The sequence below is a fragment of the Stegastes partitus genome, unplaced genomic scaffold (genome assembly GCF_000690725.1).
Source record: "Stegastes partitus isolate 25-593 unplaced genomic scaffold, Stegastes_partitus-1.0.2 Scaffold16, whole genome shotgun sequence".
Taxonomy (NCBI): domain Eukaryota; kingdom Metazoa; phylum Chordata; class Actinopteri; family Pomacentridae; genus Stegastes; species Stegastes partitus.
In genome coordinates this window covers 1,636,086-1,651,906 of record NW_007577747.1, presented here as the reverse complement: position 1 = coordinate 1,651,906, position 15,821 = coordinate 1,636,086, and the positions used below count along the sequence as shown (strand labels likewise).

Here is a 15,821-nt window from a genome sequence, read left to right as displayed (position 1 = left end):
TACAAATAAATTCACTGAATCACAAGGATGGACGTCATTAAACTACTTAGTACAGTGATGATGGAAATCATAACAGGCAGATTGAGTGGGGGGGTCACAGACTAGAAATTACAACTGTGTGTTTACATCAGTTACATTGTGCATTGTGAGTTAATGAGGTTTTCAATGCTACCTGTGGAATGCTGTCCCACTCTCTCGGAGGGGCTCGGTTAGTGGATGTTTCAGGGGACAGAATTGCGTAAACAGACACGTCCATCCAGAGCATCACCTAGCAGATTGTCTCTCGCTCCTCGCTGTCTGAAATAACTTCTTGGATGATACATGGTGGAGCTCTGGATGTTCAAGTGTCTGACCACAGCCCTAACTGACGTGCAGCATCCAGAAGACAATGGCCGGTTTTGAGAGCTGTGGCATGGTGTCACAGAAAAGAACATTATTTACTTGCTGCCTTTATATTTTTTATATGATCTATACACATAAGCTCAAAGTGAAATACAGACACCCACTGACCATCTGACCGGATGATCTGCAAAGACTGCAGTCTGGTGTGAGTGTTCCCAGCCTGAATGAGAATCAATAAAAGTTATGTTTGTTCACATGGAATTGGTTATAAAGGATGATTACCCAGCGCAACACTGTGGCAATGGTACTTTGCCTGTGGAGTGTGAGATGTTTCACAAATAACCAAACACATACAAGACACACAAATCCATGTAGAAAGTACAAGTCTGAAAGAACAGATACGCATCAATTTTATCATATACTGTACATCAGTCCACTCTGACTCTAATACAGTGTTTTTATTTTCTTGTGGCACATTTAGTGTAGTGCAACCTCCCAGGCAGCTGCTGAGTCTCATAAATCCTCTACTATTTATTTGATCTTATCCTTACGCGATGCAATGCTCCCATCATAACGAGCTTCCTCGTGTCACTGTGGGCCACAGACTGTATATCAATCAAATGCAGCACCCCACTCTCATGGAGAACACAATTTGTATATTGATTAATTCTATTCCGCAGAATACTTCCAAAAAATTGAAGCACCTGTAGTTAGAACATTGTTCAACCATATTGCAAAAATAATAACATTTCATGAAACTGTTCAGCCCTGATGGAAACTACAATCAAATAATTTCAGGGCAGAAGCTAACCTTTGAGATCATCAGTTACTCTGCTTGAGATTTTCTCAGTGGTCAGCTGATGTTTGCTTGTTTTCTCTGTGCAAAATGAAAACATCTAATATTTACAGCTGCAACAACTAATCAAGTAACTGATATGTTTAGAACTATTCAATGAATCTCCAACTATTTTGATGAACGATGAATCAATTTGAGCACATTTTAAATAAAACAAAATCTATAGTCTTTAATTCCAGCTTCTTAAATGGGAATATTTTCTGGTTTTTATCACAATGAATTGGGTAACAATAGATAATAATCAATTTTCACAAATTTAAAAAGTAGACTTTCACATTTAAGACACTGGAATCAGAGAAATGCTGGATGGATAATAAAATAACTGTTACACCAAAGGAGGTAACAATTATTTTCATTAGCAATTAATCTGAGAAAATCTTGAAATGCCAGAAATAACATAATCAAATGTCTTGATTTATTTAAGATAGGATAAGATATGCCTTTATTAATCTCACAGTGGAGGATTTTACAGTGTTGTCAGTAGCAGTACACACAGAGATACACACATACTAGACAGAAAAAAATACATATAAGAAATAGTGTAAGTATAAAAATATACATTTAAAAAAAACAATAGTACAAGCACAGAATTATTTACAGATCAGTCTAGAACCCCCAAAACCAGTTTAATCCGATCAAATGCTCAATGCTAGAGGCTGAAGCTGGCAAATATATGGCAGTTTTCTTAGAACAAAAAAAAAAAGTTGAACTCTGATTATGTTTTCAAGGTTACTTGATAAATCATTGCAGCTGTAACTGTTAGCTCATCATCACAACTTTCCAGATTCATTTTCAGTCAGTCTACATCCTGAATAATCAGAGAGCTGCAACAATTAATCAATCAGTTGTCAACTTTCAGCTTAATTGAAAACTATTGTTATAGTCAAGTAAACAATTCGATTCTTTCTGTTTTTTATTTTAGAAAACAGTCTAAATTCTCTGGTTACAGCGTCTGAAATTTTAATATTTTTGCTTTCTTTCTTCTTTATGACAACAAACTCAATATAATTGGATTACTGATGTAGCCAAGTCTCATTGCATATGATCATGAAATATTGCACAGAAACACTGAAACACTGCACGCAAGACTGAAACTCATATTGCGCAGACAATTCACAAAGTAATATTGCTAGTTGACATACACAAATTGAGTTTCTAAAACAGTATTCTGACATTTTATGGGCTAAAACCCAGTAATTTAGTCTGTAGTGACAACAATCGCTAGCTGCAGCCCCGATACGCTCCTATTGCATAAACAGGAAGCAAATAATCACAGATGTAAAAGCTGAAAACAGGTAAAGTTTGACAGTTTTGTGCGATAAATGATCCATCCTTTCGATCAATAACTGTTCGATTATTTCATTGCAGCTGTGCACGCTTCATTTTTGCACATTTGTGAGACTGTCACTGTGCGAGCGGGTTTAATTCCGAGCTTTGCGGCGGCACCGGAAGGCGGCAGGCCGGGCAGGGTTGGAGGTTCAGTCGGACTCGGCAGCGGAGGAGGGGGCACTGTTGTCACTCGTCAGGGCTGTGAGTCGAGCTTTTGTCCAGGAGAAATGGCCGGGATTAAAGGTAAGCGGTCCTCGCTTTTTGTATTGACGCGAGAAGACTTCTGAATTCCGGCCCAGTCAGTGTAGTTGTGTGTAAACGTGCTGCAGACGGACGGTTGCGTTTGTCACGTCCCGCTAGCTAACGGTACAAGTAGTTAGCCGCAGGGCCAACACAGTCGTTAGCATTAGCTAGCTGAATAAACTGCACTCTTTATTGAAGAAGCAACCGCTACATGGTTAATATCATTGTTTACGTTGTTTAGTTTTCTATCCAACACACCGCAGCCATGTAATGGTGCATTATGACACCGTATTTAATGCCATTCTCTTTCACTCGTATAACAACGTAGTAATTACCGCTGTAATGCTAACGCTAGCTGCACCTTAACTTCAGGCGCTCATTGAGATGCTGCGCTTGTTGCTGCCGAGCTGCTGGGATTAATTTCTGTTAGCAAACAACCACGGGGGCCATTTCTCTCAGAGTTTAACGTGTGCCTCTAATAGCACGGCTAAGCCTGCTAATGTAGCTGTTACACGTGAATCAGCTGATTCATCACATGAGTATCCAGGGGCCCTGCTGCACACTGGCACTGTTGATGTTGTGTGGCTACACACTGCACATCCAACCAGCTCTGCCTCTCTTACAGCTCTCATCAGCCTCTCCTTTGGGGGGGCCATCGGCCTCATGTTCCTCATGCTTGGATGTGCCCTCCCTGTGTACGAGTAAGTACAACTGTCACACACCATGTGAGCCTGGGATTGTGTGTGTGTGTGTGTGTGTGTGTGTGTGTGTGTGTGTGTGAGGGTCATTGTTCACACGTGATACTCAGGTCCACCTGTGGTGATCCCATCCCAGCTTTACGGTTTTAAATACAGCTGCAGGCACATGGCCAGATAAACCTTCTTGGAGGCTCCTGGGCACCCCAATACTAACCTGGAGCCATTTTGATCAGCGATACTTTGTTAGACAATAATTGCATCAAGTGTAGAAGTTTTCTAATTCCTGAGGCTTTGGAGGAAAAGTGTAGGGTGGTTTGTACACAGTGCTGACTTTCAGTGTCATACCACAACAGCACAACACAATGCTCGAACATTGAAGAGAAAACACACAGGAGGCACTTTACATCTGACTGCTTCTCTCTTGCTCTCTGTGCTCACATGTGATGTTTTTTTATTTCAGCCGAATTCCCAAAGAAACTGTTCTCATTTACATCTTTTTCCGTTTCAGTTGTCAGACGGCAGAGCGAGTATGAAATAGTGACTGAAACGCAGCCCATTCAGACTACGTTTTAACCAGCAGTCACTTCCAAACTGCAGCTCTGCACCGCTAAAATCCTGCTCTTCTAACTGTGACAGCGGCTGACAGATTCACCATGCACGAGTTAAAGACGACAGCTGTGCTATGCAGTTTTCTATATTTCCACAGAATTTGATTTACACAATGAGGAGAACATGAGTTTCTTTAGCTGCTCCATACCTGTAAAATATCCACTGTGTCTATGCCGCAGTTTGTTCAATTTACAGACTGAAATTTTTCACTTCGAGGTTTAATAGAAACTTGTGTTTCTTTTGAAATTGCAGTGCTGTCTTATATAAAATGTAATACATTTTTATAGATTTTTACACTCTTCTGCAGCTTGTCAAAATAAGATGAACTTTAATGAAATGTCATTATTCTGTTTTGCAATTGTTTCGATTAATTTACTAATCAGTAAAATCGCTAATAGATTAATAGATGGAAAAGTAGTTGTAAGTGGCAGTTACGTCACAGTTGTTGCGTTCTGTATGGCCACAGTGTGTAGTTACATGTTGTGGGGGTTGTTCCTGTGCCGTACATATGGTGTAGATTCACCCGTTAGTATGAATCAAGCCTAAAGTGCCTTTGTCAACTCTCATTCATCCTTTGAGACCAGTTTCAGGATACATTTGTTAATCAGGTGCTTCAATTAATGGAACATTACAATAGACAACAGCAGCAGCAGCAACAACAACAACAACCACATGTTTAGACTGAAGCCGAAGGTTCACCTTGTGTCGGCTCTTAGAAATCACAGGATCAGATAGACTTCTACTTAAAAAGCGACAACTTGTCTCATGAAAAAGGAATTCAGCAGGAGACGCATTCACTGCACTGAATTGTGTCTTATTGTTTTGATTCAGTTGTGATATGATTACTGTTATTTTGTCATCGTTTGTCATTTGAGTAGGCGACGCATTTTCACAGTTTCGCTGCTCGTTGGCTCGTTTCAATCAGTTTTCAGTTCACAATAATTGTGGTTTGTTCCTCAGCTAATTGAACTAATTGGACTTGGAAAATGAGTTTACAAACGGGGTTCACTCTAAAATGTCTTGGTCATGATCCAGCTGACTGTCAGTAAGGATCCGTTGCCCTGACAACACCCCCAGATGAATTTTAAATCATCCTGCTCCGACACAATGTTCAGTCGCTGCTTCTGGGACTTTTGTTTAGTGTTGTCTTTGGTGGAGTTTCACATGCTCACCAGGGTTATGGCTTAGTAATTTGAAAAACACACCTTTTTTTGTGCGATTCTCTTTTTTCACACAGACTGACACGTTACTCTATTTCTGATCAGGAGGAGGAGTTGGTGTATTTTGTAGGAACATTTGTTTGATCGTTTTCAGTCGACAGAGGCGTTGCTGGAGCGCTTGTATGTAGAATCGACATGTTTTTCATGAGAATCAAAGTGACAGGTTGATTTAAGGGTTGTTGGTTCTGATGGGTGTCTTACCCAAACTTCTGTTGCTATTTTTCAAGACTGTGACTCGTCAGGTATTTACTGTCGCTGTACAAGAAGGTGACCAAACACCAGACATATTTGAGTTCCTAAAGAAATCTGAGGTGTGGGTGGCAGCTTACATTTCTTGATCCAGACCACCATGTAAGCAAAACACCAGCCATCAGCTGTTATTATGTTAGCATTTCATTTGTCACTAAATACATGCAGTATCTTAAATGCAACTCCGTAATAACCTGAATGTAAGCCACCCTTATCTTTACATAAGGATTGATGGATATGATTAAATTTGATATTTTAACTCTAAAATATTAACGTTGCCCTCCAAAGATTATAGAAATGTAGCTCCATCCTCTAAAAAACACCTGAGAAGTTAGTGAGCCAAGTGCTGAACAGCATTTTGCTCCTTCATCCTTCAATTCACTTCACTGCTTCCTTTATCATCACAGCATGTGGGTGTTTATGTCTCGTTCACTTCCCCGTTTCTCTCCCTTTTTTTTTTCTCTCCCCTCTCTGCAGCAAATACTGGCCTTTGTTCCTCCTCTTCTTCTACATCCTCTCTCCCATCCCTTACTGCATCTCGCGGAGGGTGGTCGATGACACAGACTCGGCCAGTAACGCCTGCAAAGAGCTAGCCATCTTTCTCACGACAGGCATCGTCATTTCAGCCTTCGGCTTGCCCATCGTCTTCGCAAGAGCTGAAGTAGTAAGTTGCCTGCAGCTTATCAGTGCTCTTCATGATGATGAACAGGAGCAGTGGTTCCAAATGGAGGGCGGGAACCCTCCAATAATTACATTTAGTTTTTATGACTTTGAGCTGTATTTTCTACGTCCTGAACGACCCACAGTTAAAGCAGGTAGCCATACACAAGCTAGTTCTTTCATAGTTCCTAATTGTTACTAAACATTTATACTTAGTGATTATGAGATGAATGCGGTACCAAAACAAAGAGCACATTCACTGTTAGCAAGTAATGATGACAGGCTGCACAGGCTTTGTCTTTACAGTAATGTGGATGGTATCGATTCAGCCGTGAGCCAGTTTTACAAAAGCAGATTAGGAGTGCTGCTTACTAGTGGTACCAGCATTCCATTTCACACACACAAAAAAGTATTAAGTTCAATTAGTCAAGTTGTTCAGTCTTCTATTGGTTACTCTTGGGGCTGCCTGGAGTCCTGGAGTCCAGTGATCATTTGGAAGAAACCTTTGTTTCTCAGTAATCTCCTCCCAGCTGTCCAACCCCAACAGAACATGCTACTGATCACATGAAGCAGAAATTCATGCTCTTATGTATAATGCCACCAGTTTTACTCAAAATCATCAAAGGATAGTAGGTTTACATATTTACACCGCCACTGCCAGACAGTACAGTTTTATTCATTGTAGAAGGCGAGCTTATTAATATCCTCCCTATTGGACGGTCAGCCACTCAGCCATCGGGTTGCCTTGGACACCCCTAGCCTTTTGTTTTATACCTTAGAAGTGACATAATTAACACAAGAGAAAGTGTTCTCATGTTGCATGTTACAGTTCACAGGCTGAAAACGTATAAAATGGGCCTCAGGATTACAATCGACTCCAATTAAATGTTGTGATGGATCCTTTGCTGCAGTTGATAGAGTCCTGAAAGCGTTCTGATTGGACACTGGTGCAGATGCCATTTAGCAATTTACCAGTTTTACTCAAGACTTTACTTGCTAAGACACCACTTGTGTTTTACTGGTGCAACCCAATCCAGTAATTTACTGATTTGTTGCTAAAAATCCAGGGAAGACTTAGTGTTGGATGATTGAACAGCTGGTGTAACTAGTTCATGATGTCATGACCATAAAATTTGATTTGACAATTAATTGCCAAACCATTAATTGTGTTTTTCTCTTATTTTATGCCTCTGCTTATTTTGGATTTAGTGGTGTAATGTTTTTGAACGCCCCCTTTTTGCAGCAATTCTGGCAAATCTTCTTCAAGTTACTGGATTCTCCTTTTTCATTTGGCTTAAATGGCATTGCTGTGGCGTTAATTTCAGTTGATGTTTAACAACATAAAGTTGGTCACGTATTGGGAGTGAAGCACCTTGAGATGAACAGTTGGTGCTATTAAACAGAACACAAAGTGGAAGAACAACGTGGTAGTAGTGATTGTAGTATGACGCTTCTGTGAGCTTCGTCCAGCTGTTTTTATGCAAGTGAAAGGACATTATTCTAACTTTTATGCAGAAGGATCACAGTTGAGGCAAATAATGGTGATCAGGTGATTGTGTAATAATTGTCAGAGGCTGAGGTCCAACAATTCACATAAAACAATGATAAAAGAGACTGAACGCTGCTTTCCTTCAAAGAGTCACAAATCAAAAAGTTAAGGAACTCTTGATGTAGAGAAAAGACACCTGTGTGATGTTACTGAATATCTCCAGACTTGTGGGAAATAGTATGTTAAAATGTAAACGTAGAGTACGTTGCGGAACTTTGTTGTTTTAGTACAGGGTCTCCATTGGGTCTGTTCTTGGACCATGGAGAGAAAAAAACCCAAACAAAATCACTTCAACTGTTACAGAGTACTTTGCAGAGAGCTGAACCTGAGCCGAATGTGGAACTGACTCTGTTAACTGTTGACACGTCTGTTAAGATTCTGTCCTAAATCAGCTCTGCAGCAGCATTTGTTAACCTGAATTATTAATGCGCTGCTTTACAGATCGCCTGGGGGGCGTGTGCACTCGTGCTAACGGGCAACGTAGTCATCTTCGGGACCATCCTGGGCTTCTTTCTCGTCTTCGGATCCAACGACGACTTCAGTTGGCAGCAGTGGTAAAACAGCAGAGGGAGGGGGACCTTAGTCTGAACTGTTTTTATTAGCGTTATTATTATGGTATTACTGTTTGGTTCTTGCTGTTGTTATTTATATGATGACCACCCATCCATAGACTCACACCAAACCAGTGCAATACTTTCTTTTTTTTTTTTTACCGCCTGCATCATATTGAACTGACACAAGTGGGATGGAAAATGCTGACTCTCAGTTGGATGTGACTCATTTTTTAAGTTGTGCTCTCTGACTTCTGTGTTGTGAATTTTATCTCCATTTGTGTCCACTTTCATTTGAGTTGTTTGGAGCTGATAGGAGCTGGTGAACAGCTGCTTTTGTTATCTGTAAAAAATATGCTAAAACGAATCCAATTGAATGTCCAGAGTCGAAAAAGACGTAGTCAGAGCCGTCTGGCCTCCTGTTTCCAATTAGCAGATACATTAAAAATTCTATTTATCTTTGCAATGGGTGTGCATTTCCAGCATAAGTGCTGATCTGAGTTTAAAGCAGCAGAAAACTGATAGAGAATCTGCACAGTATGAGCTCAAATTTCAGCACTCACAACTAGACAAAATGTCTCCATTTGATGTGGGCTTATTGGATTAAAACTGCGTTTTCTTTGGGTTTCTTGTCACATTAAAGTGTGAAAATTCTGATGATATAATGCAGATTTCTGTCAGCTAACGTAATGTGACCAACACTAAGCTGTGAACTTGCCTAGAACATGTGTGTTTGTGAAAGTACCCGGCTGTTACTGCCACCAACGATACACATCTTTTGACCCCTGTTACGTGTGTAAATGTGGTTTAAATATTTCTCATCACACAAAACAAGAAGATGTTGTTCAGGGGCAACGTGTGAGAATTCACTTGAACACCCGCACCGTCGCTGCAGGGATCAAATTAACCTCATGCAGTGATTTCCCAGGCGCCGACAGGGCGCAGGCTGCTTATTCACCATGTTACTCTGCATCTGATTGCTCTTACCTCACTGTATGTCTGAGGTAGCCTCACCTTGTCAGGTCAAGAAAGCATGAAAAGCCTATTGCTGCTACCAGCCAGCGTAGGATTAGCTTGAGGACAGCAGACTGGTTGGAAACTCGTCCATGCTACCGTAAGACCTGTGCTACTTATAACCAAGGCCTAGTCAGTCACTAACAGCCTTTAAGCTTTTAATTGTGACTCCCTCATACTGTGCTCAATTCAGTGTTATTTCAGCACATTAGATCCAGATCTGGCGCACGTGCATTCCCTCACACCAGCATTTCCATTGTAAAAACACACTAAAGTTGTAGGATTTAATACCGAGTACTAACTTGCGTGTAGAAAGTTTGTTTGCTGGTTCGTGAGATCTGTTGCGGCTCCTGGATAAGCAGGACCGGCAGTCGGTCAGGTGCAGCGCTCCAGTCTGTTGCATTAGTGGAAGCTAAACAAGGAATTAAGCATCTGCTGCCTTGTGGGCGCGCTGGTGTGTTGTGATGCAGGTTTGAGTTTTAGATGCTTTTTTGTTTGTGTACTTGTTTTCCTGTAGATTGCACTGTTTGAAAATGTGCTCTCTGGAAGAGAAAAGATTTAATTTCTTTAAAAAAAAAAAAGGCAATTTACTTATATTTTCCTTTTATTGCAAGAATAAAGTGGTTTTAGTTTTTACATCCTGAGCCCAGAGGGTTGTTTCTCCACGGGTTTCCATGCACAGCAGATTTCCAGTGGAATTATTCACACATTTTGTCCCACAATTCCATTTTAATTGCCATTTTTTGATTGCCTTTTTATGATTTTATAACCACACATGCAGCAAATAAACCTTGTATTAGAGGAACAGTTCTACCTTTCTATAAATATATCATATATATAGTTAGAAGTGTTAAGTATGACGCTGGGAGAGATTAGCTTAGCTTAGCATGAAGACTAGGAACAAGGAAACGCTAGACTGTCTGAATCTCCAAAATATGCCTACCGAGTTCTCTAAAGCTCACTAAATATCAGGTGTTTTGTTTAATCTGTACACAAGCAGAAATCTGAAACTGACAATTTGTAGTTTTAGAGCAAGTTTTGTGATTTAGCTGCAGTAAATTTAAACCAACTGTTTACAAAAATTTTTGAGCTGTTAAGCAGTAACAGCTTCTCAACCCCTGAGGTAATCCACAGCCTCATCAGTGTGACTTTAAAGGACGATGATCAGACAGTGTGACCGCTACACTGACACTCCTTTGAGCAGGGACTGTTAAGGCCTCCTCAAAATGCAGCTAATATTCAAGTTAAACTGTGTCACAGACGACACGAGAAAGAAATCATCTAAGAAATCGTTTGTCTGGATGGGCGTGTCCAGCGACATGGTCCCGTTCCTTAAAATGTCCTTCAGCCTTTCAGGAAGAGTGGGACAACATTCCACCAGCAGCATCGACAGCATTATTTCCTCTGTGCGTCACAGATGTGTGTCACTACATGATGCAAACGCTGGACACCCTGACTTGTGATTTCTGGTCTATGACCCGACTCTCCATCTGCCTGCTATCATCTCCAGCAGTCTGTTACAGAGATGCCTTGAGTTGGAACAACTAACACTTATTCCCCTGTTCCAAAAAGGAACAGATAGCATTGATTCATTGTGACATGCTGCATTATTTTGTTCAGTACATAATTATTTGCTATATTTCCAACACGTAACTCTCTCCAAAACCACTAACTATCAGCTTTATGTTTTTCCTTGTGGACAGATTAATCAAACAAGACATGACTTGCTAATCAGTGAGCTTTAGAGATGCTAACAGATGTTTTTATTTGGATGGGACAGAGCCCGGCTAGCTGTTTAGCCCGTTGTAGCTTCATACGTGAGGCTCAGACATCTTCAGAACACTTGACGGTGAACAGGTCAAATTAGCAGGAGCAGAAATCAAATCACACGGGGGAAGAAAAGCACTGAAAATCCAACGGGGGAACCCAGGGCTCAAAATGCCAACTGGCTTTCGCTGCAACAAATTTAAGGCTGCTATAGAGTCAACCTTTATATCTGTTACCCGAGATCAACCTCAGCGAAGGCGTTGCTCGTATTAAAAGCACCACATGGCGGCAGCTTTTTACTTTCTGTTTGAAACTAAACTACTGACATGACTCGTGCACATTATAATGTAAGTCCTCTGAATCTGAACACTGGTGACAGTCTGTGAGCCTGTCTGTGATTGGACAAGCAGGGTACCTCCATATTGTTTTCCTGAGGCGTGTGTATGACACTGTATGAATTTTAAGCTAAATATGTCGAAAGTTCTCTTTTTTGTTTTGTCGTCTGGTGTTAACTCCCTGATGTGACACAGTCTGGTTTGTAGCTGTGGGACGGGATTCTCAGCGTTTCTGTTTTTTCTTTTTGTTTGTTTCTTCCACAGATATTGGGAGGATGTTGTATTTATTTATTTTGTGGGACGCTCTGTGTCAATGTCCAACACCATTTTCTATCTACAGCATTTGTGTTAACGATGCAGAAGTCAGCATGGTGGTTTCTTTCTTTTTCTTTCTTTCTTTTTTTTTTTTTTTTTTAAAATAAACGCCATTTTTGAACATCCTCTCCTTTGAATGACTACAGCTGGATTTCACTTCACTTTGCCAGATTGCATCAGTGAGACTCCTCACAGGGAACATACTTCGCTGATATCTGAGTGGCCTAGTTAGTTTATGTTGTCGACGAGAAGCACTTGGAATCATCACAATACTACACTCAAGCGAACAAGCAAAATTGTTAAATTTTATTATTATTATTTTAGTCTACACAAACCAAAAAGCAGTGGAAATACCCTTTATATGGACGCTGACACCCGAAGCTATTCTTGTTTTGTTAAACTACGTCCCAAAACTCCCAAAATGAATTCATTTTACAATCTTGTGTGACAAGGCTGCACGGTGGCTGTTGCCTCGCAGCAAGGAGGTTGCCGGTTCGCATCCTGGTGAGGACACCCGGGATCTTTCTTGCATGTTCTCCCCGTGCAGCGTGGGTTCTCTCCGGGTTCTCCGGCTTCCTCCCACACAGTCCAAAAACATGTTGAGGTTAATTGGTGATTCTAAATTGTCCGTAGGTGTGAATGTGAGTGTGCTTGTAAGTGTAGCCCTGTGATAGACTGGTGACCTGTCCAGGGTGTCCCCTGCCTTCGCCCTAAGTCAGCTGGGATAGACTCCAGCCCCCCATGACCCTAGTGAGGATTAAGCGGTGTATAGATGATGGATGGATGGATGGATCTTGTGTAACAAAGAAGAGCATCAAATTCCTATTTCTGAGAGGTTTAAAACTGGAAAGGTGGATAATTTGTCCCCATAAATGATTGATTTGATTATAAAAATAGCTACTAGCTCGTTTTCTGACCCTAATTATTATATAGTTAAACAGCCTTCTCCACAGCTTAAAGCAAGAAGGAAATCACAACATATGTAAAGATGATCTTATTTACTTTATGATTTTTAAGCTTGAACCACACGTGGTGCTGCAGGAAGATTAACACACATTGTCTATTCATTGATGCTGATTATTGTCTCTACGCAGCAAAAGCTTCAGAAACAAAATGATAATTATCTTTATATGAAAAATCTGTGAAAGAAAAGAAATGAAGGTTTCCTTACTGGAAGTTTGTGTCCCTCTGCTGGTAGGAAATGAGAGCGCAGTGGGGAGTGGGAGTAACTCAAATCTAGCTTCTTGTGCCTTCTATCTATCATGAATATTTTTATTTATAAGTAGCTTCTTTGACTTCAAGATGCTCCTAGATAATACTTCGTGCTTCTTTTTTTCTATCTCCAGAATGCTACGACGGAGGTTCAAAAGTTTTAACCTCAGAATAATGAACTTCTTTTTCGGGCAAACTTTTAAAATGAGCTCCATGAGGAAATCAGCCAACATCTGCTGAGCTTAGCTTAGCATACAGACTGGAGACAGACCTTTGGACAGAGTCAGAGTAGCCCCCGTTTGTGTCCTTCATTTATTAACACACATTCTGGTCACAGATGATAACGTCGCTTTCTGTAAAAGTTAATAAACCAGTGAGCGAGATGGCTGTTTAAAGACGCTCTGACAGCACAAGTGCATTACAAAGAGAGAAAAAAACAATAGAGAGCTTGTAAATTCTGTGAAAATGTTGTGGTGGTTATTAATAATCGTTTTACCTGAGAGGGCAGGGCTGATGGCGCTGTAATTTATTTGTTATTTGTTTGTTGCTGCACACCACCATCGTGACAACAAAATCACTGTGAAACTGCAGGAATCTTAAAAATCTGAGGATTCTCAGGTGAGATCTGAAGCTTTCTGTTCCTGCCCCGGAACAATCTGACCGTGAGCTGCATTGTGCTGCACACTGAGCCTCCCACACCTGTTGGAAAATGAAGAGCAGTCGTAATTATGAGATCATGTAAAGTCATTCATTACAAGTTTTCAGCACATCCAATGGTACGCAGCAAAAAGAAACTGTTAACGGAGAGTTTGTCAAACTTTATTTTTTCAAAATATATCTGACTATATGCTTCAAAATGGGCCTCATGTTGCAGCCTGTCGTTGAACTCACCGCATCCGTGGCAACGTTATGCTTCTTATTTCAAGTGAAACTTAATATCTGCTCACACAAATAAACACTTGACGTGACAGCTTCCAAAATATTTCAATCAACATCAAGCACCTTCATTGCATTTAGTCAGCGCCATCGTCCCTGTCCTCTCAAGAACAACTAGATTTTGTCTTCTGCACTAAAAACAAGAGTTTTGAACCCATTTTCTTTGTTCCAACACTTCCTGTGCAGGTAGCTGGTAGGCTGTCTGGATTCAGAAACAGAGAAAAAGCTAAAAATCCTCTCCTCCCCTCCTTAAAAGCAGAGTATTTGTCATTTAATAGATTTATTGGACTATCAGTGGACAAAATATTTTTTTCATCCAGATTGTTGAAAGAGTCTTGGACGATTCTAGTTTCCAAACATCACTGGCTATTTCATTTACAAAAACCTTTGTGACCTGGATTAGTGTTGCAACTAACTATTATTTTAATTGCTGATTCATCTGTCAGTTTTTTTTTTTTTTTTAATTGTTCAGTTAGTTGTTAGATCTACAAAATGTCAGAAAATGGTGAAAAATGTCAGTCAGGGCTGCTCAAAGCCAAAGATGACAAATGTCTTGTCCACAACCCAAACATTTTACATTTTAATGTCAAGCAGAGGCTGCAAGGTGGCTCGATGGTTAGCATCGTCGCCTCGCAGCAAGAAGGTCGCCGGTTCCTGTCCTGGTGAGGACACCCGGGATCTTCCTATGTGGAGTTTGCATGTTCTCCCCGTGCAGCGTGGGTTCTCTCCGGGTTCTCCGGCTTCCTCCCACACAGTCCAAAAACATGTTGAGGTTAATTGGTGATTCTAAATTGTCTGTAGGTGTGAATGTGAGTGTGCTTGGTTGTCTGTCTCTAAGTGTAGCCCTGTGATAGACTGGTGACCTGTCCAGGGTGTCCCCTGCCTTCACCCTAAGTCAGCTGGGATAGACTCCAGCTCCCCATGGCCCTAGTGAGGATTAAGCGGTGTATAGATAATGGATGTCAAACAGGAGGAAAGAAACCAGAAAATACTCAAATATGAGAAGCTGAAATTAAAGACTTTAAACTCTTCATAAGAATTACTCAAACCAATTAATTAATTATCAAAATAGTTGGTGACTGATTGAGTGATCGTTGCAGCTCTGCCTGGATGAGGGAACACACTGGAGCCAGGAGCGCCATTTTCCCCTGCTACTCTCGTTATGCTAAGCTGAAGTAAGCTAAGCTAGCCACCTGTGGGCTGAAGCCTCATGTTCACTACATGAATATGAAAGTGGCACCTGTTGGATCTCCTCAGCTGATGCTGCAAAAAAGCAAATACATCCCGAAAACTTGGACTTTTCTTTTAAATATTTGGCCTGTCTACAAATAACATCTTATAAAATAAATCCTTTAATAAAGATAACTAACACCTCCTCTGGATTTTTTTTTTTTTGCTTTCTGGTGACTGGACAATGTTCAGACAGTTTCCATGTGGATGAGATCTGCAGTGACAGACAAACAACAGGAAACATGCCTCATACTTAAACGGGTTATTAAAAAATACTAACACAACTCATAAATGCATCAGATACAAGATGTTATTGACGTCAGTGACATTTTCCTCTCCTAACCATCTTATGTAATCCTGTATTATAAAGTTCTAACCTGAGGCTGCTGCTATAAAGACTCCTGCCTGCTAGACACAACATGCCCGACTCCCTCAGCTTTCTCGCTGCCTCGGGGGAGAATTTCAACACTAATTTTGCATATAACGCCACATCAACCCTTTAATTTGTGCACGGAAGGAGTCATAGTTTTTCCTTATTTATTCAAGCAGATGGCCAGATGGCATCAAAACACACAGAAGCACACAACAGCAGCAGCAGCAGCAGCAGCAGCAGCAGCAGCAGCAGCAGGCCTCACCTTCTTGTTATGAAAACAGACAGCACCTTGGATTAATGCGAAGCCCGCCCTGTGTAGGTGTGCTCCACGTA

General features: G+C 40.8%; 1 protein-coding gene across 1 annotated transcript; it reads left to right on the top strand.

Moving 5' to 3' along the window:
* Positions 1-2,687: 2,687 nt before the first annotated feature.
* LOC103364158 (leptin receptor overlapping transcript like 1) lies at positions 2,688-8,968 on the top strand. Its single transcript, XM_008291186.1, has 4 exons — positions 2,688-2,770; positions 3,396-3,471; positions 6,024-6,210; positions 8,197-8,968. The coding sequence occupies exons 1-4, from the start codon at positions 2,755-2,757 to the stop codon at positions 8,311-8,313; spliced, it is 396 nt and encodes a 131-aa protein (XP_008289408.1). The 5' UTR covers positions 2,688-2,754; the 3' UTR covers positions 8,314-8,968.
* Positions 8,969-15,821: the final 6,853 nt, after the last annotated feature.

Coding starts and splice junctions, on each gene's coding strand:
- LOC103364158 (XM_008291186.1), top strand. Junction 3,472..6,023: donor TGTGCCCTCCCTGTGTACGA/GTAAGTACAACT, acceptor CCCTCTCTGCAG/CAAATACTGGCCTTTGTTCC. Junction 6,211..8,196: donor TCTTCGCAAGAGCTGAAGTA/GTAAGTTGCCTG, acceptor GCTGCTTTACAG/ATCGCCTGGGGGGCGTGTGC.